At 41.6% G+C, this 20,098-nt stretch overlaps 1 protein-coding gene across 1 annotated transcript; it reads right to left on the reverse strand.

Annotated features, from left to right (window-relative positions):
• Positions 1 to 2,890: 2,890 nt before the first annotated feature.
• Positions 2,891 to 17,324, reverse strand: LOC145401405 (lysosomal aspartic protease-like). The gene is made up of 9 exons (XM_080273743.1): positions 17,263 to 17,324; positions 15,747 to 15,867; positions 10,622 to 10,745; positions 9,653 to 9,758; positions 8,610 to 8,822; positions 7,940 to 8,062; positions 6,567 to 6,666; positions 3,419 to 3,562; positions 2,891 to 3,049 (listed from the first exon to the last, which is right to left on the reverse strand). Exons 1-9 carry the CDS (start codon positions 17,322 to 17,324, stop codon positions 2,891 to 2,893), a joined length of 1,152 nt encoding a protein of 383 aa, XP_080129869.1.
• Between the last annotated feature and the right edge of the window lie 2,774 nt (positions 17,325 to 20,098).

Below are 20,098 nucleotides of genomic sequence, written 5' to 3' on the forward strand. Positions count from 1 at the left end.
TGATCAACGGAACTTGACTAGTCAGGTGAAGCCATACTAGGTGGGCTCACTGTTCATGATCAGAAGAAAATTGTTTTTCGTCTCATTAATCGGCTGAGGCTCCCTTATGAAGTACCGGTTTCACCCTTCTTCTAACCCAGTGCTCTTCAACTTTTTCTTTCATGCACACCTAAACCAGGCTTTGGAAAACTCAAGCACCTTAAAAAGGTAACTGCCATAATATTTTATTATCATTTCTTATCTGTGCTTTACTTTCCAAAATTGAAGAGTATTTTTGCATGAAATGAAAAATTCTTAACAATGTAATAAATAATTGCTTAACTGTTAGAAAGGTGTTAGATAGATAATAAAAATACGTAGTTACCTAACAGTTTATAAAGTTTAGACATAAAAAAAAAAAAAAGCTAGGAGCCCGAGCTTCCCTAATTAGCAAAAAGTGGCATTAGGTGTCCAGTGACGCGTCACGTAATTATCTGAGAGTAGAGTGTATGTTAATGCTTACCAGGTGTGCATTAATTTCCAGACTTGCTCAGCATCCTGTAAGCTGGGACAGCATGTAATATACTGCAAGGGTCCGAGGCTAGGCTGTGAGGGGTGCAAGACTAGTTATAGCTGAACAAAACCTCCAGTCATCTGCTGGAGATAGAACCTATGCAAGGCCGACACTCCGACTGGGGCGTTCTAACTACAAGACCATCAGGCGCCTCTCGTGATTATTAAGCAGTTTAAGTCGGGTCAGGCAACCTCCTTTTTTCTGTGGCATGTCGGTCAGACAAGGCTACACTATAAAACAGAAAAATCGCTGGGAATTATAACTACTTCACAGTATTATTATCATATGATCAACAGAATTGTCTATATGGTCAGCAAAAGTGCACTCTTATGCATCATACTGTATGGTTATGTCATACATGACATATCCAGCAAAAAGCAAAAACTACACAACATTGTAATGCACAACTAACCAAGAATCTCATGGAGTGCGTCATTTGCGGTGCTGGCATTTAGCTTCGCGCCATACCTGAGATTGCAATACTATCGAACATAACAATTACGCCATTTTTCATGTTGATAGAAATTTAGCCTCACGGTGAAATATATTTGTTTAAGGACAACTCTGATTAGTAAACTGGTATAGTACTTCGATTCATTAAACCCGTGCTCGGCACACCTATTTGCGAAACGGCCACATGAAGCTATTGACCAGTGAGTTGTCCACGAGGTTTAAATCCGTTATTGGGTGGGGAGTGTAAAGACAATAAGAGAAGATAGTCATGAATTAGGAACGAACAGTGGAATAATTAAAGGGGGACTCGTACGAAATCTTTGGACTTCCGTGCACATCCACGAGCCCTGAAGGCAGATAATCCTCTTGCATAAGTAAGTATTCTTGGAAGGGTTCGCTCAGCGTCGATGAAGAATTCTCAAGACGTAGCTGCAAAAGTGTCTGCCTAATAATAGAAGCGGAGCGTCAGTGTGGGGAGGACCTTTATTGTGCAGGGGCAGGTGAAGCTTACAGGTTGTGCGATATTACTGATGGTGAGGATCGTTCCGAAAGCTGAAGCTCTTGTGCTTCCAGTGATCATTTTACCCTGTGCTTGCTGGGATCTTTAAAAAAAAAGTGCAGTAACAGATTTTTTTTGCATACTGGCAAGTAAATTAAAAAATTAATTACATGTTTAAATTTCATAATTTCTTAGTTCTTTGGGCATTTCGTCACAACAAGGAAAATGGTTCCCGCCCAGTTCATGAAATGATCATGAGGGTAGTACACACACACACACAAAGAAGAATGGTGTATGTATCTTCCCTCTGTCACAACCCCACACGGACCTATGAGCCTACCTATCTGTACAGGGTTCGTGTTCAAAAGACAGAAATATTCTCAGCATCGGGCCTATCAGTACCGTTTCGAATCCTTTAACACATTAGCTGAAGATTACCTGCATTACATTATACTTCTAGCTACCGATGGACGACTTTACTGTTCTCACTGGAAATGGCAGGGAGAAAAAACCTGTCACGATTAACATACTGCCTGAGAATTGAAATCTCCGTTCTTTATTCAAATTGACGACCGATGATATATGCAGCCCGCAGAAACTCAGTCCAGGCTAAGGGTCAAGAGTGAGAATACAAGAGCACAATAAGAGGACAGGTTTGTGTCTGAGAGTGTGAATAAAACAGAACTGAAAGAGGAAAGATTTATGTGGAAGAGTGAGGATAAAACAGAACAGCAAGAGGAAAGGTTTGTGTGTAAGACTGAAAATAAAACAACACAGTAAGAGGAAAGATTTGCGTGTTGTCTCCCTGTTGCAGCATCAGAACCATCTTTGGAGTCTTGTATCCCCAAAAGAGCGAGAATACAACAACTCGTATATGAGGAGGGTTAATATTTTGCGACCTTGCGGCATCATCCAACTCCCCTCACATGGATCATGAACCTACCTATCTGCACAGGTTCTCACATCCTAAAGAGCACGAGTGTCGTAACATGGGGCCTATCTCCAGAGCCTCGATTTTTTTTCTTAACCAACTGAGCGTGGGTATCTGTGTTTTTTAATTTTTTCTTGCATTTTTCTGACGATTTTATTTAGTTCAGGATAGATTTATCGAACTGGAGGGGTTACGCATACCTTAAATAAGCCCCTTGAATATGAAAAACTTTTCCAAAGTCAAATAATTTCAAAGCAGAGAGAATTAACTGAAAAGGACATCAACCGGATTCAATGGGTTACGAGTGAGAATTACATGACACAAGCCGGCAAAGAGTAAGCTAGGAAAAATACGTCATCGGAGTGAGAAGGTTGTGTGTTTTAAGAGTGAAATAAAACAGCAAGATGCGAGGAAAAGTTTATGTGTTGTCCTCATGTAGTGGATCCGTCTGGCCTCACACGGACTTGGCGAATCCCACCCTGGTGTTGCCCACGTCGAATTCCGTGTACCAACGGGCGATGAAGGGGTCGCCCAAGATCCACGCCTCCAGGGTCATGTCGAGTGCCACCATGCCCACGAGACACAGCTTGACGCCCGTCTCCTCGTCCACGCTCTGTAATACGTGCGGGAGGAAATTTGTCACCTAGATGTCCTATGACTTACAGAAACTCTTAGCTGTTGTCTTATGCTGCTCAACTTGCCACCCACTGTACCACGAACTTGTGAATCAAACTGTACGCGGCTGTGGTACGCATATAATCACTGCCTTTGAACTCCTTCAGCGCGATCTATTAAATAACGAAGCCATGCAGCGCCTGATATAAAGCCGCTGGAGAGTCACGCATACGAGTTTTAACAAAATCACAGAATTTAAAGTCACGAGTGCGTATGTTGAAGGGAGTAAGTGATAAAGGGTAAAAGCGTGTCCGTGTGCTTATAATTTGTGTGTCTGTATGTGTGTGTGTGTGTGCAACCATCTCACCTCAATGATCAGTTCTGGGCCGGTCAGATCGAAGTCCTTCCCGTTGAGGGTGAAGGTGGTGAGGGGCATGTCCGGCACCAGGGTACAGTTGATGAGGTACTCCCCCAGCACGAACGCCACCGCACCGTAGTCCTCCATTATGTTCTGGATGGTGAGGGGGGGGGGAGGGATTAAGGGTGCGAGGTGAGTAAAGTTATTCAATTTCCTGCTCACTATATACAATGCCACGCTTAGCTCTGTGTGCTTCTCTGAACTAGTCAAAGAAGTTTCAGTCACCATGACCCCTATTTTTGGATAATCAGACACTAAACGTATAACTAAAGTTCCATTTATCTGCTGAAAATTCCAGCCAAATATCCGAAAGGGTCATGCACAAGACATTAAAGTGAGACCTAGCAGAAAACAATCTGCACAACCCACACCAATATGGATTATGTAGAGGAAGAAGCACCACACCAATTTTCTAGACAGTTACGGAAAAAATAGCCATTTCCAGAGGAAAAAGAAGAAACTGTACAGTCAGCCAAAAAGACATCAGCAAAGCCTTTGATAAGATGTGGACAAAATTTTTCCAATATAAACTAAAACACTTTGGTATCACCCAAATAACGAAGGGAAAAAAATAATGTACTCATCAACTTCATTAACCAACCTACAGCGACAGTCTCTACTGGTTCAGTAATTTATTAGTTTTTCCTCTGTTGAGAGGTGTTCCACTGGGCAGTGTGTTATCACCCACCCTATTTATCACATATTGGGCTGACATGCCAGATCCAGAGGGGAACACGTGTAATATATATTTTCTAAGCTGGTGACGCGTACGTCACACAGACTGACGCATCAAATGGCACTAAACCCGATTATGTCATGGCTCAGAGGAAGGGACTCAGAGTTACCAACTGTGGGTAAAAAACTTCGACACAGAGAGAGAGAGAGAGAGAGAGAGAGAGAAATTTTACATTTGTACCCTTAGCAAGAGTCTAACCTGGTGGCATACAGACAGATGGAAATATTATTCCATATACATGCACACAAAAAAGGTAAAATACTGGTCCACACAATGGCGTTCCGTGAAATGGTGGTGCAAAACAAAAGCAACAAAATGTCCCACGGAAAAATGACCTTAGCTGCTCTCAGAAAATCCTGTCATTTCCCGGTGAGATTAGTGTTTTGCTCAGTAAAAGCTGTGATACTGCTTGTTCTATGTAGTTCTCCCACAGCAACACACGTAACCTCCAAAAACACAAATGCTATAACTGCAGAAAGTATAATATATAGCACTGCAATTCGTCACTAACCAGGGGGATCCATACACCAACAGCACTGATGAGCAACGCTCCCAATTGCAAGTCAAAATTACGAGCATCCCCTTGAGGAAGAGACGTGCAAGATGTGGGAAAAGCTTAAGAATGATGATGATGATACAAACCCCAGTCATATAAGAAAAGGTTAGGAACATCAACATTCCTGGTTTCCTCGTAGCCTTAGAGCTCAGAGGAAACCATTACCGGCTCATGAATTTACTGACTAAACACCAGAACTCAGCAGTATAAAACATACTCGACCGTAAACACACATATACGCGCAGTTTTTCAGGGCCATGTAGATAAGGTGCCCTGAAAATATAACACACTATGTAAGAATAAAATAAGCCTACACGAAACACCTATACTCTAACACTGTCTATCCTCTCTCCTAATGGTACTTCTTCGTCCGTCCTCTTCTCTATTTCTACTGATTCTAAAAGTAAAAGTAAATAAATAAATAAATAAATAAAAGTACGGGATGCTATAGATGAGAGAGAGAGAGAGAGAGAGAGAGAGAGAGAGAGAGAGAGAGAGAGAGAGAGAGAGAGAGAGAGAGAGAGAGAGAGAGAGAGAGAGACGAAGAAGAACAAGAGCGGTTTGACGGGAAGGTTGAAGGAAGAGAGGAAGGAGGGAGGGAGGGTGCTGGGGGGTTTCGAGGACAGGAAGTCCAGGAATTTTTGTCAAAACTCACTACTGACTCTTCCTTCCCACGACACACCACCCTGACTTGCATACTCTCGTACACTATCTCTCCATCTTGTACTCGATTTTCCTTTCCATCTCTCCCACCTACCTCACCCCTATATACCCTCGTTCTTCTTCGTTTTCCAGTTGTTGTGTATGACCAAACTATCCTACGGGCATAAATTAAGAGAGAGAACTAGTGAAACAAGTTACCCCATAAATACTTGTGGGGTGACATTAAGAGACAGAGGGACATATGAAAGGCTTCTTGAAGAAAGTGTTGAATAAGTTGATGTTATGGGACAAAAATTGCTGAGGTACTTCTGCCATGTGCGAGTGGTGAATGAGATACTGACTAGGAGAGTGCTTGATAATGAGGGGGTTGGGAATAAGTGGAGAAGGATACACAGAACGAGGAGGACAGATAAGGCGCGATAGTACAATATGTAAAGAAAGGGGGCGTTTGGTGAAGAAAGGGGTAGTTGCTGAGTAAGGACAGAAATGCCTTGATGTCTTTTGGTCCAAACAAGCATTCAAGGCATGCGGCATCAGACAACTGAAAAACAGATAACTTTATATATCTATTTGCCCCTCAAATTACAAGTGTTATGGGGAGCTAAGTTAGTTGAGAAGAATATGAATGAAATAATAAAGTGAAGGCTATGGGAAAGGGAAAAAGGAAGGTAAAGGGTGAGGGGCGAGAGATGAGGGTGTGAGGGGATGAGGGGCCTGGAGAGATATTAGGAAAGTTGGCCAAGCTGGTGAAGGTGAGGTGAGGTGACATAAGGTGAGGTGAGAGGTGAGCAATATGGATGTAAGATGAGGGGTGCGAGTGGTGAGAGGTGAGGGGATGACGGAGATGGATGTAAGGTGAGGAATAAAGGAGGTCAAGAGTATAAAAGGAAAGGGAGCCGGAGGTAAGGTGAGGGATAAGGTAAGAAAGGAATAGGAGGGGTGAATGAAGTGGAAGTGAGGCTACAAGCTGAGTTATGTAGCCGGTGAAACATGCTGTCACGAGCATGATGCATCATCAGTCAATTAGTAATCAGCCAAACAATCAATCTCTGATCAGTGACTTAAACCAATCAAACAATCATTTAGTAAATCATTCTCTCTGATAAGATGCATGTCAGTCTCTCTCTCTCTCTCTCACTTACCGCCACATCTTCGGCGCGTCCTGCGAGAATGGATGTGCCGGTGTCCACAATGGTCTCACACGGGTTGCAGAAGGGCTTCGTCACCCCTCCCACCTTGATCCTGCAGTAAAGGCCAATATTATGGTGTGTACTTGGGTTTACGGGACTCTGTGCAGACTGTGTATACTGTGCTGTGGTGATTACTGACTTGAACGTCTCAGTCCGAGCGAGGACATTGCATAGAATCGACCCTTAATGTTTTTCGATGATGTCATGATACAGAAGGGAATAGGTTGATCTTCTACTTTTAAACGTAATGAACCAGGTAGCCCAGCCACGGGTCCACACACCTCGGAGGTAATACAGACTTAGCTTTACCGCTACTTAGAGGTCTGGGGTTGTATCTTCCAACTCCTTATCACAGTCCACAACCCCAGCCTCGGGTCCACACACCTCGGAGGTAATACAGACTTAGCTTTACCGCTACTTAGAGGTCTGGGGTTGTATCTTCCAACTCCTTATCACAGTCCACCAGTCAGACACTAATGAGTTTATAATACGTCAACTTTCGTCGCTCAAAATATAATACCGTAGCGGAACACAGACGTCACATGTTCAAATATTTTAAGCTTTCCATACATCAAAGCTGGTAATATAGGCACAGCGGCTTTGTGTCTACATCGTGAAATTTTGTAGTTTGCATCAAAAATACTTTTAGTGTATGAGCGATTGCGCGTCACGAAACGAGCGGTTCCTCTCAAATATGGCACAATTTGATTTTTAAAAAAATGATTGAATATGCATATCATCATCATCTTAATCATCAGCATCATAAGCATCATCAGCATCACTAATCTGCTATGTTCTCATGGGGTGGGGATGTCCAGCACAAGGCTCACTGTTCTCTTCAGGGGCATATGACAGAGAAAAACTGAAGGCCAGGGTGCAGTATTCCCCGGTTGTGTAATGTAGGACGCCTGATGCGATATTTTCTTTACGAGTTCAGCTCTGGACATAGGCTTAGTGGTCCGTTCCCTGAGGCCCAGGTCCTCTTAAGTGCCACAAAGCTGCACATGCTACCATTTCGACACTAGCAACCTATCTACTGTTCATATCAACTATTTCTTTGGCTGTCTCATTCAGGTATGGTGCACTGACATTAGTTTTTTTTTCTTTTATGGCGTTGGTGGTTTTTGTGTAAATTAGTACAGTCTGCTCTAACGAAAATAAATTAATCAAGATATTCCCATCCCCAGCCTGTGATCGAACTTGCGTCATTTCAGACAACAGACGATTTTTCTAACCTTATTCCGACCTCTCCCGCCACATCCTGTTATCAGCACACACACACACACACACACACACACACACACACACACACACACGCAACTTACGCCTCTGCTGTGAGTTGCCAGTACCCAACCCTTGATACTGGGACATAGTGGAAGTCTCCCTCGTAGTGGTTGGGATCGGAGCCGCCCAGTACCAGTTCACCGCCCACCGTGCCGTTCATCATGCTGCAGTGTGGGTGTACATGAGGGAGGAGAATTTGCAATGTGGGTGTACATGAGGGAGAAGGATTTGCAATGTGGGTGTACATGAGGGAGGAGGATTTGCAATGTGGGTGTACATGAGGGAGGTGGATTTCCAATGTGGGTGTACACGAGGGAGGTGGAATTGCAAAGTGAGTGTACATGAGGGAGGAAGATTTGTAATGTGGCCGTGAGTCAGACATGCCTATTCTAATATTTGCCTAGGTAAAACAGTGAAGGACATACAAAACAGCAATAGGATTAATTGACAGTCTGAATTCTATGGCAGTAAATCTTAAACTGGAAAAATGAAGCCCATCCCTTACTGTTATATGACAATTTCTGAAGCATTACTAACGTCAAATGTATCTTCTCTCTTTGTACTTTTCCTGACTGCACTGTGTAATGTGGGATGCAGGCTAATTAAATCTTATAGTTACAGACACTTCTTAATGGCCTGCAAAAATTTGGAGCCTGTTCTCCCTTTTGTCTTACAGGTGACAAGTGTATGGTCGCACGAGACAGAACTCACTGGTTGAGGTAGAATGAGAATACTGGCTCGTCAACTGCGCCCTGAGCGAGGAGGGTGTCGAACACGGTGGGGATGCCCATGACGGAGATCTCGGTGAACCCCATCCCCATAATACCATCGAACCGCCCCGCCACGAAGGCCAGGCCGGGTTCCTCAGTGGCCTCAGCAAAAGTCTGGTCTCTTGCTGTCAGTCCTCCTACCTCCACGTAGTCGCTGTGGGAGAAAGGGCAGCATGAGGCAGAGGAGGTGGAATGCAGGCCCGAGATGTCAGCCCTGATGTAAAGAGATTGCTGAATTTCCTCCCAAAACGGTGCTGGAAAGTCACTTTACACAAAAGTCTATTGAAAAAGCCCAAAATCTGCTGAAATATTACTAAATTTAGTATTATCACTGTTACTAAATGGAAACATTTTTAATCTGACTACGAAATCGGCATTGGTAATTCAAATGCTAGCATGGGAGATAAATACTAACAAAACAGATGAATGGAATGCAACCGTCCAATATAGAAAAAAGTCATCGCATTGAAGGAGTTAATGGTGCTAAGAGGAATGCTGGGCCTCAGGGAATGGAACTGTTGGTTAGTGTTGTGCTCCCAGGCTCATCTGAAACGTGAACCCGGTGGACTGCAGGCTGAAACTGCGTTTCTGGGGTCCACCATCCTTTTTTGGAGGGACAGAGAGGGAGTTCAGGGACATTTGTTGAACCGGACAGTGGAGGCGCCTAATTACATCAGTGTCCCCACTTGGAGGCGTCCTTCTCCACCACCAGGGAATGGAATAGTAATTCCATAATTATTCGAAAGCCATTGTGATGCTTCAACAAGGACAGTTTACGGAGAGAAGGAGGGACAGATAAGGGGATACCCATAAAGGAATTTAAACGGTTGGCAGTGTGAATCAATTTATCAGGTGGTGTTCTACTTTATCGGAATTTACTCTAGCTTGGTTGTGAAATGTTCAGCTGTGTGAGCAAAGACAAAAATATATAAACAAGGAATCTTATGCACAACCTAGGTTTAAGGATGTTTATAAATACGTCACCTGGAAAGGAATCCACTGAGGGCGCCGGAGCCGTACTGGATGTCGAAGTCGGTGCCGTTGGGGGTGTAAGTGGAGGAGAGGGCGGAGTCATAGCGGTTGTGGAGTTCTGTGGATAATTATGTCATCTTACTGGGTGTTATGGCGGCTGTGGAGCTCTACGGAGAGTCGGATAAAGTTACTGGTGCTGGTGAAGTTAAGTAAGCTTCAGAGGTAGAGAAGTTTCCCAGTGGCGAGTAAAGGTGTGTGGCACAGAACAAGACAGATCAGCCACGTTCTTAGGTTGCATGGTTAAATAATACTTCAACAAGGTAAAGGCCACTAAACTAGTATTTACAGATTGCCACAACTTCATATTAACGGTTACGTAATTCATATATCACTGAAGGTAAATGAATTAGTACGAAATACTTTACCTGCTAAAATTTCTCTCAGCTGAAAAAAAATGATAATAATGGAAGTGATAACCAAAACCTATTAGTGCATATGAACTAGCAAAATAGTACTTCAGTAGGTACTTGAATAACTGGTACTTAATTAACACTTCAGCAGGTAAATGTATATGAATTGGCACCTAACTAATACTTGATCAGGTAAGAGCATATGAAATGATGAAGCATTCGTTCACAAAGGTACTTAATAAATGTAGAGTCAGTTCACTTCAGTTACCGATAAAATATCACACTTTTACATCCATTCCCTATCCATTTTCCCTCTACCGTCACACACACACACACACACACACACACACACACACACACACATCTATATCTATCTATCTATCTATCAATTTATCTATTTATATCTATATCTATGCATGTATATATATACAGATAGATAGATAGATAGATAGAAACAGATTAGATATAGATATAGATACATATGCTAGCGAGCTAACTAGCTAAATAAATATTGTATAAGCGGGTACCCTTAAAAAGAATTTACTTTCTCTCTCTCTCTCTCACTACGTACGGCATGCCAGGTTGAGGATGGCACATTGTTCTGACGGCACCCACAGATTGGACGAACCCGTGTCGAAGATCACCTTGAAGTACTGGCCAGGTGTGCCGATGTAGATTGGACCGTAATACTGTGCCTGGGATGTCAGGGTAAATGTATCAGGAAATGGTTCTGAACATCAAGCAAATTACCCCAAGCGGAGATATTTTTGACTCTGGTGTGATGTGCTGTATGACCAGAAAAATATCAACATCCAAACCAAATTTCCCACCTTCAAACAGGGCGAGAAAACCTGGAGTATTTATTATTCACAAATTTCTTTATCTATCTATGTTTATTTATTTATTTATCTATCTATCTATCCGTCTACCTGTCTATCTATCTGCCTATCTGTTTATCTGTTCGTTTTTTGAGGCATGGATGAAAAGAATGAGAAGTACCAGGTTGATTCTCCCCCATCCTACACCCTTGATTGGCATTACTTGATGAGGAAGCCTTCACTCAGCTGTTGCGGTTTCGAATCGATGTGCCAGGCAACTCCTCAGACTAGAGATCCCAAACCCCACCTAACATCTTATAAATACATGACCTCTGTAACATATATGGCTGGCTGAAGGGCTGTGGATGGTCTAGTATACTGTGGACCAACCTGCCATGCTATCTGCTGGTAAGGTGCGAAAAAAAAAAAAAAAGTCTGGATGAAGATGATGATGATGATGATGATGATGATGATGGAGAATGAATGAACGAATGCACACTGGAATTTCCGATAACAAAAAGCTCACTTGTAAGGAGATTATCTGCTGGGAACAGATAGTAACGTTATATATCCAAATTACAAGTGTGAGAAAACGACACCGGAATATACGCATAATGCTTTCCCCCGCCCATCACTCTCCGACATTTTATCAATTTGGAAAACGTGAACAATACCATAACTGCTGGAAAGAAAAATCAAAAGTGAACAATACCATAACTGCTGGAAAGAAAATCATTGATAAATTTACAGGAAATAATGGAGCGGAAATACCACTGTCTGTATTATCAACTGTATAATTATTTTACACAGAGAAGACATGTACAAAATATATCTGAAACTGATCAAGTAATTATAACAGCAGCAACCCTTTTTTGCGCATGCAGAACTTATCAGCCATAAAACAAACAAACAAACAGTTAATTGAGTCCCGTGCTGTCGAAATAGTTATCTAACCGAATTTCAAATGCATGGATAGTTTTAGGGGTGTCAGTTGTGTGTGGCAGCTGGTGCCAGTCCTACACCCGACCAAAATTAAAGCCAGTTTTTCCAATACCTGTCATACATTTTTTAACCTACAGGTTTTATGCCATTACCTGTAATTGAAGTATCAGACTGTATTTCGAATATGTGCAGTTACTAGCTCCATCAAATCTGTTTAGAATTAAAAAGTAAGAAAGGAGAAAAACAGAAATCCTCTAGGTATACTTCTTGTTTTACCCTTTCAGTAGAGTGAAGTCTTTTACCTTGCAATCCCAAGGCGATTTCATCCAGCTTAGGAGAGAAATAAAAAGACATCATTGTAGTGAAGAGTCAAGGGAAAACATCCTCAGATTTTCTAGTAACTTCTTAAAACAAATAGGCACAAATCTGGCGGCCCTATATTAATCATCTATGTCTGAACGTGGGAAACTGGATGATGATGATGATGATGACCGTGATGATGGTGAAGGTGATGCTGATGCTGACGATGTTTATGACTGGCAATGCTGATGATGAGGACGACGCTGATGAAGATGACGAATGACAATAATTAGTAACTATGAACATGGTGTTGATGCTGATGAGGACAAGGGAGATGATGATGATGATGATGATGACGATGTTGATGCTGCTGGTGGTGGTGGTGGTGGTAGTGTGTTAGGACTGATGATAATTCGATGTTCATGGTATACTGATGTTAATGTTATTGTTGCTGCTGCTGCTGCTGATGATGATGATGATGCCAAAGTATTTAATTTTCCTATTATGGTATATAATTGGCGTACTAATAGGCTCATGATGGGGTGCGATTCAATGATACTCCTAATGAATGTAATATTTGTTAACATACAGCTTATAATTCAGGCCTCACAACACCATAATTAACGCTATATGGCTGCTATGGAAGCGTTTGGATTTTTTTTTCCTAGGCTGACGCTCGATGGGTTATTTGAAATGTGAGAAATTCCATCAGTCAGTGTCAAAAGCTGTCCCAAGCAATTCCTGCCACAGACGATTTTTTATACTTTATTATGGGTAAACCTGGACGATTTTTTTAACTGAGAGAAATCCTATAGCAGTCAGAGAGTTGATCGCTTCATTACGCGGAAGTCTTTTCTATTTCAGTCGTGCTGTTTCCAGATGATTTTACTACAGGTTAGGGGAGATTTTTCGAACTGGAGGGGTTGAACATAGCCTTCACTATTACAGCTCTTCAGTATTATACATTTTTCCCTAAGCTGCATAAAATCGTCTGGAAGTAACAAGAGCAATATGCAGAAGACGTCGCTGGCCTGAAGGGGTTAATCTACCTCAAATAACCCCATCATTGGTACGGACACACCTAATTTATTCCGGCCAGCGCAAGACGATTTTATTCAGCGGACGGATATCCTAGCAAGTGTGTTAAATATTTTCTAGAGTAACCCCCGTCGTTGCTGCGGACTCACTCATGTAGTTCATTCAGCCCAACACCACATGATATTATTAACTATGAAATATCCTGTCAAACGGTATGTGGATATAATTCTTCTGTCTGCATAATCACGGTTTTAAGAGAGAGAGAGAGAGAGAGAGAGAGTCGTAGCACAAGGGTGGTAACAAAAGTAGTAACATGAGTAGCAACCCCTTCACTATGGTGACGTATTCTTATGGTCTCTACCATGTGCTGAAAACCATACTGTATTTGCTCAGCTTGCTCTTTCTTTCTTTCTTTCAAATATTTCTCAAAGTGGATGCCATTCCTTCATTTCTTCACCAGTTCACTCAAGACTAGGTACGCTTATTCTCTGGACAAACAGAAAAATAAAATCATTTCTATATTAAGGGCTTTTAAAGGTTTCATGGGATAGTAGGCTGACCCATAAAAATACGTGAAATGGTGCAACGTGAATCCGTAGAGTTTATCACCTTTTGCAGAGGCGTTTGAACACTAAAGGTTTCTTTCTTTTTCTTTTTTCTTTCTTTCTCTCTTTCTTTCTTTTCAGCTGATTATCATGAATTGTCTTAGGGATGTTGGCAATCTTTAGTTTATTTTGGTCATGCTGCCACCAAATGATTTTCTTGGGGCTGGAAAGACCCCCAGTGGTGGAGGAGTTAACAAAGGCTATACGGTATGTAACTCTTCCTGTTCAAAAGTTTAGGATATTCTGATTAAAATTGTCTGGAGGTAACAGGAAGGAAATAAAACTGACTCATGTTACTGAAGATGATAACGAGAGTGGTGATGAAGAACAGTAAAGAATCAGTAATAACGTAAGAATAATAACAGGAGTAGTAGCATAAGAGTGGTATCGTAAAAGAGGTAACGCAAGGGTAACGGTAATAGCAGTATAAGAGCAGTGACGAGAACAGTAACGAAAGAGGGATAACCTAAGAGCATTACAGGAGTGCTGTGATAATGGAAGAATAGTAAAGTAAGAGTAACGAGAATAGGAACACAAGAACTGTAAAAAGTAACAAGAAAATGGTAACGCAAAAGCAGTAGCATAAGTGCAGCAACGAGAATAATACCGTAAGAGTAGTGACATAAAAGTAAGAGTAATAACGCAAGTAGTAACGTAACAGAAACATATGAATAGCAATATAATGGTACACAATAACGTAAGATCTATAATTAAAACAGTACAGTGATAGTAGTAACGTAAGAGCTGTAACAAAAAATCGAAGAGTAAGAGAAGCAAAGCAAAGAACTGCAAAGAAAAGGCAGTACCATTAAAGCAGTAACGTAAGAGTAGGATTATACTACTAAAGGAAGAGCAGTAACGAAAAGCAGTAAGGTTAGAGTAGTGAGATAATAATAACGAAAGAGCAGTAACGTATAAGCTGGGATTTTGTGCAGGGTGAGAGAAGCAGGGTACGTGTAATTACCACTTGTGTCTCAGAGCCTGGCCAGACGAGGAATTTAGCGGGAAACCCAGGCTGAGAGTTCCACCTGGCGACACACACACACACACACACGCACACACAATCCTTGCACTTTCGAATTCCTACCCCATCATCATCATCATTATGCCTGTTTTCATCTTCATCCTCAGCGCCCCTGTTATCATCATCATTATCAGCACTGACATCAGATCACTATTATTATCATCAACATTGTCAACAGTCATTATCATCATCACCCCACCACACCACCGCAATCACCCCTCTCGCTACACCCCTCACCCCTCGCATCACGGGTTCCCAGGGTGCCTCGCTCAATGAATGGAAGGGGGTGGAGGGTGGAAGTGTATGGGGTATGTTGATCTCGCCTCTGTCTCTCCGTCCTCGATTTCAAGTGGTTCATTAGGACGGTTTTTTCTTTCTGTGTCATGTGTCACGTAAAGAGGTTGCGTAGTGCTTCCTCCTTGGCGAGTTAGTTTGAGTATATATCCACCCATCACCCAATCCCTTAGTGGTCTTTCAGAAGCATAAAGGTTCGGGGAAAGGCTACTACATTAGACACTGAAGGCTAAAGTGACAAGCTATTCTTCCCTAAACGGCATAAGATTAGGTGAACAATTAGATCTAACCAGTCCTTGTACTTCAGCCCACACGGACCACCACTCCTCGCAGTAAATGGTTTCCCAGATAATAGGAAACCTTTTGAAGTGTCTTAAGTACAGCATCGCGTTACCAAAACCAGCCCAACATGGAGAGACTGGATGGTGGGAACTCCTGCCTTAGTATTCCCCAAAATGTCAATTATCTCCTTTCCGTACTTTATGACTCAGTATTCTCATCATATATATTTGTCTTCTTTTAAGGACACTGTGAATCACGCGAGAGGTTATGAATGTACCTTATGTATATAGGAAGAAATCGTTCAGGGTTAGCGTAAGTAAAATATCCAGTCTCTTCAATACCCGGAAGAAAATTAATTAATGCGTGTACAGGTAAACAGCATATTCTACTTACGTCCTGAAAGTTGTCTAGTTCGATAATCTCGTCTCTGGGGCCATAGCGCGCCGAGAGGAACTGGTGGGATCGACGCAGCTCCTGAAGTGTCCTAGGCCGCTCCACCTTCCTCAGTGGCACCCTGGGTCACATTAACACCGTTATTAGTGGCGTCATTAGTATCATTATCACCAAATATATCATCATCCCCATCAACATTATCTTCACCATCATTGCCATCAAACATTATCATCACCATCATTGCCAACAACATTATTATCACCATCATTGCCATCATCATCATCATTATTATCATGATCATCATCATCATTGTTGCTAGCATTATCAGCATTATCATAAAATCCACCATCATTTCCATTAATATAATAATAATAATAATGATGATGATATCATCATTATCATCATCACTCGTTACTATTAACAACATCGTTATCATTAAATTCATCATCATAAACATTACGATAAACACTGTCATAAGGATACTCCTCCTCCTCATTACCTCCTCATAATTACAGTCATCATCATCTTCATCATCTCCAACAACAGCCTGAAACAGTCAAATAAAGATAAAAGGTCTCTCCTATCTTTCTCTAATGTGACCAAGCAATTGTCTGTTAGCCCGTCCCAATCAGTCCCAGAATATCCGCCAATCTTATCTCCTCATCTTGTTCTCTGTCTGCCTATACTCACTCCATCTGGGCTGCCACTTAGTTAACCTGGTTTTCCATATAATAAAACTGCCCTTATCTTGAAGCACACTTAAAATCTTTCGAACGGTGTGAGCTTCCTTTTAATCGGTGTGACAGGAGAAGCACAAGTGGTATAGGAGGACATGTACAGCTATGGATATAAATAGTGATCCATTTCACAGTGATATATAACGAAACAGTGAACAATGACTTTCGAGTCCAGCAAACTTTTTGGAAAATTTTGTAAGAGTTTCATAATTATTCTCTTAAAATGAGGAGCGATATCACTGTCCTTACTGTACCTCTGCGTGAATATAGCAAACACAATGAAAGAAATGAGAATAACGTATAGTAAGCATAAATAATTGATTAAAGACTGTGGCTAAAGATACATTATTTGCTTGCAGTTACAGCTGGCCAATAATTACATGCACAGGCCCGCGGCACGGCAGATATATTAAAACTACAATTTTACAAACCGGATTTAAAATATTTATTCTGCCTGCATAGAACTCAACACTGCAAACATGTAGTTATGGTGGTCATCAGTGCCTAGGTCGTGGGAGCTGATGGTTGATTGAGTCCTGCTGTATTATGACCACTGACGTAAAATCTGATTCATGGGCTGATTTGTTTATTGCCATTTCACTGGGGTGTCCAATAACAACGCTTCATTGTGGCATCCCAGTACGAAGCTGTGGTGTGACAATAACTATGTGTGCTGCTTTATGACAGTAATAGTGTGGTGTGGGGTGACAACAGCAGGGTGTGGTGTGGGATGACAACACTTGGGTTCTTTATGGTAGATGCGGTGTGACAGTACCAACCTGTGGAGGGCAGCGGTGAGGGTAACCAGCAGCAGCAGCAGTGGGAGGGTGAGGGTCCTCATGGTGGCGGCTGAAGCTGTCACACGGCCTCACCCGCCTCTTATACCACCACCATATCCCTTATCTCACACCACACGCACCATCACCACCATTCCCACGGCCAACAGCTGCAACAAGCAAAATTATAATTCGTCGACTCACTAGAAACTGACTACTGCACACTTCAAGAGGAAATCGGCACTTCAGTAGCACCCTAAATTTCCTCTCTGAACTTTCATTATCACTCAGTTTATACTCAGAGTCTGACAAGAAGCCATAATAATAATAATCATCATCATCATCATCATTCCAACATTCTCTCTCTCTCTCTCTCTCTCTCTCTCTCTCACACACACACACACACACACACACACACACAATTAATATTTTCACCCCCTGTTTGGAAAAGGGGTGTCATGCTATTGTTTAACCCCCTCAGCCTGAGTATGACAATTATATTCTTGCTGCGGCCAGGTGATTTTAGTCCTTAACTCCCTCGCTTCCCTGACGTCATCATAATTACCTGTTTACTTCCTTCACACCTGCTAATTGAAATACGGAAGGCCTCTCGTACTAAAGGTGTTTTTGAAGGAATTTTGGAACCCCTGAAAAAACGGCCCCCCCAAAAGATATATAAATAGACTGATGGATAAATAGACAGATAGATAGACAGACACAGCTGGTAAGACAGATAGATAGACGGATAGACAGAAAGATGGACGGGCAGACTGATAGACAGATGGATAGAAAGTTATAGACAGACAGAAGATAAAGATAGATAGATTGATAGACAGATAGAGATAGATAGACAGACTGGTATGTAAATAGATCGACAGATGGATAGAGATAGTTATGGAGATAAATAGATAGATGAGAGAGAGAGAGAGAGAGAGAGAGAGAGAGAGAATGATTTTATTCAGCTTAGTGGAGACATTCTGTAGGTCAGTGAAAATTATCTAAGTACTCTAGAACGAAAACTCTCTGAAACTGAATAGAGTCGTCTGGAGATAGCAAGACTGAAATAATAATAATAATAATAATAATAATAATAATAATAAAAACAGTAACAATAATAATAATAAAAATAATAGTAATTAATAATAATAATAATAATAATAATAAACAAACCAGCAACGACGACAACTACAACGACAATAATAATAATAATAATAGTCAATGTTGCATAAGATGATGATGATGATTATTATTATTACTGTTCTCGTGTGTGTGTGTGTGTGTGTGTGTGTGTTGTTTCTCTTGGACTTGTTTTATGCCGGAGAATAAGCCATTTTCATTTACGTGTATGTGTGTGCGTATGTTTGCATGTGTGCGTATGACTGTGTATACACGTGTGCGTGGGAATATCAGGCTAGTTCTCAGATGGTGTGCGTTATTCCCAGCTATTACATTATCAGGGAACCATCGCCTTGAAACTTCTCTATTCAGGGCCAATCTACCCCTACCCTTTCACTACGATGACACGCTTTGAATTTCTACCGCTACTCCCGCCGGATTTTTATCTACCATCTGTACTCGTCATGAAACAGATAAAAGCAGTCCATTAACCCCTTCAGTACGATGGTATCCCTGTTATCCTGCTGCGGTCAGACTTATTCGGCTTAGGAGTGACCTGCCGTGGTGAAAGGAGGATAAGACAGTTTCCTTCAAGGTCACTGGATTATATAGCTGTTACTTGGTTTACTCTGGTCTTAAACCCCTTCAGTAAGATGACCCTTATTTTTTCTCCTCGCTACCTCGAAAGATTTCATTCAGCTTAAGACTTTGAATGTATTATTATTATTTTTTTTTTTGCTAACTCCAGAAAGATCTATGGGGTATATTTCTGGATAAGGATGTGATAAATATGCGAGTACACAAAGATATAAATATAGACATAGATTTCATTTACACCTTCACTACTCCAGACCTCTCTCAAGTTGCATATAGTCTGGAGGCAGCAGGAATAAACACACACACACACACACACACACACACACACACACAAAGTAATCGGGCTGAAGGGGAGATCTGTGTCATGCGTGAGGTCAGGGATACGAAGTCTTCCCTGTGCTTTAACCCTTTCAGTACGCAGACGCCATTTATATTCAGTTTGTCACCACCAGACGATCCCCTTACAGCTTAAAAAAAAAAAAAAACTCAAATAATAAAGATAAAAACAGGCTTCATTAAAACAAACTTCATGAAACCCTTTACCAAGATGGCGCCATGTTTGTTTACTCGTCATACTCAAACGATCCTCCCCCCCTCCCTCTCTCTCTCTCTCTCTCACACACACACACACACAACTTAGGATCCCTGGTAGTGAAATGGTTAAACTAGTCACACAAATCACGAGAATAAACCCTTTCTAAACTGCAGTTTGTTAGTGTTTTATCATTGCCTTTTCCAACATCTTAATCACCGTAGGAAAGCGACCTATAGTTCTTTCACATTAACCTGTCCCAGATTTTCGTTATTTTGCGGCCTATTACACCCAACAGAGTAAGACTGCACTACGGCTCGACATTATTCCATTGCACTTTTTCGTGACACAAGTATCATGTTTTATTGTTCATCTCTCTTCACAACTGAGCAATCAAGACAAGGAAATGGCAAGTTTAGGTCAAACGAAAGTAAAAAGAATATAACTGAGTAGAAGGTTAATGCAAAATCTAACTAACTAGTCCATTAAAAGTTTCCCCGAAATAAAATGAGATCGTCTGAGGTTGGCAAGTTTATACTACATGCAGACGTACTCGTAGTGATGAGGTTAATAATCAGGGACGTCTCCGTTGTG

The sequence above is a fragment of the Coenobita brevimanus genome, chromosome 55, assembly GCF_032717465.1.
Source record: "Coenobita brevimanus isolate Jiangsu-jjx chromosome 55, ASM3271746v2, whole genome shotgun sequence".
Lineage (NCBI taxonomy): Eukaryota > Metazoa > Arthropoda > Malacostraca > Decapoda > Coenobitidae > Coenobita > Coenobita brevimanus.

Coding starts and splice junctions, on each gene's coding strand:
- LOC145401405 (XM_080273743.1), bottom strand. CDS start 17,324: ATGAGGACCCTCACCCTCCCACTGCTGCTGCTGCTGGTTACCCTCACC. Junction 10,746..15,746: donor AACTAGACAACTTTCAGGAC/GTAAGTAGAATA, acceptor CTGACATCCCAG/GCACAGTATTACGGTCCAAT. Junction 3,050..3,418: donor GCCCAGAACTGATCATTGAG/GTGAGATGGTTG, acceptor CACGTATTACAG/AGCGTGGACGAGGAGACGGG.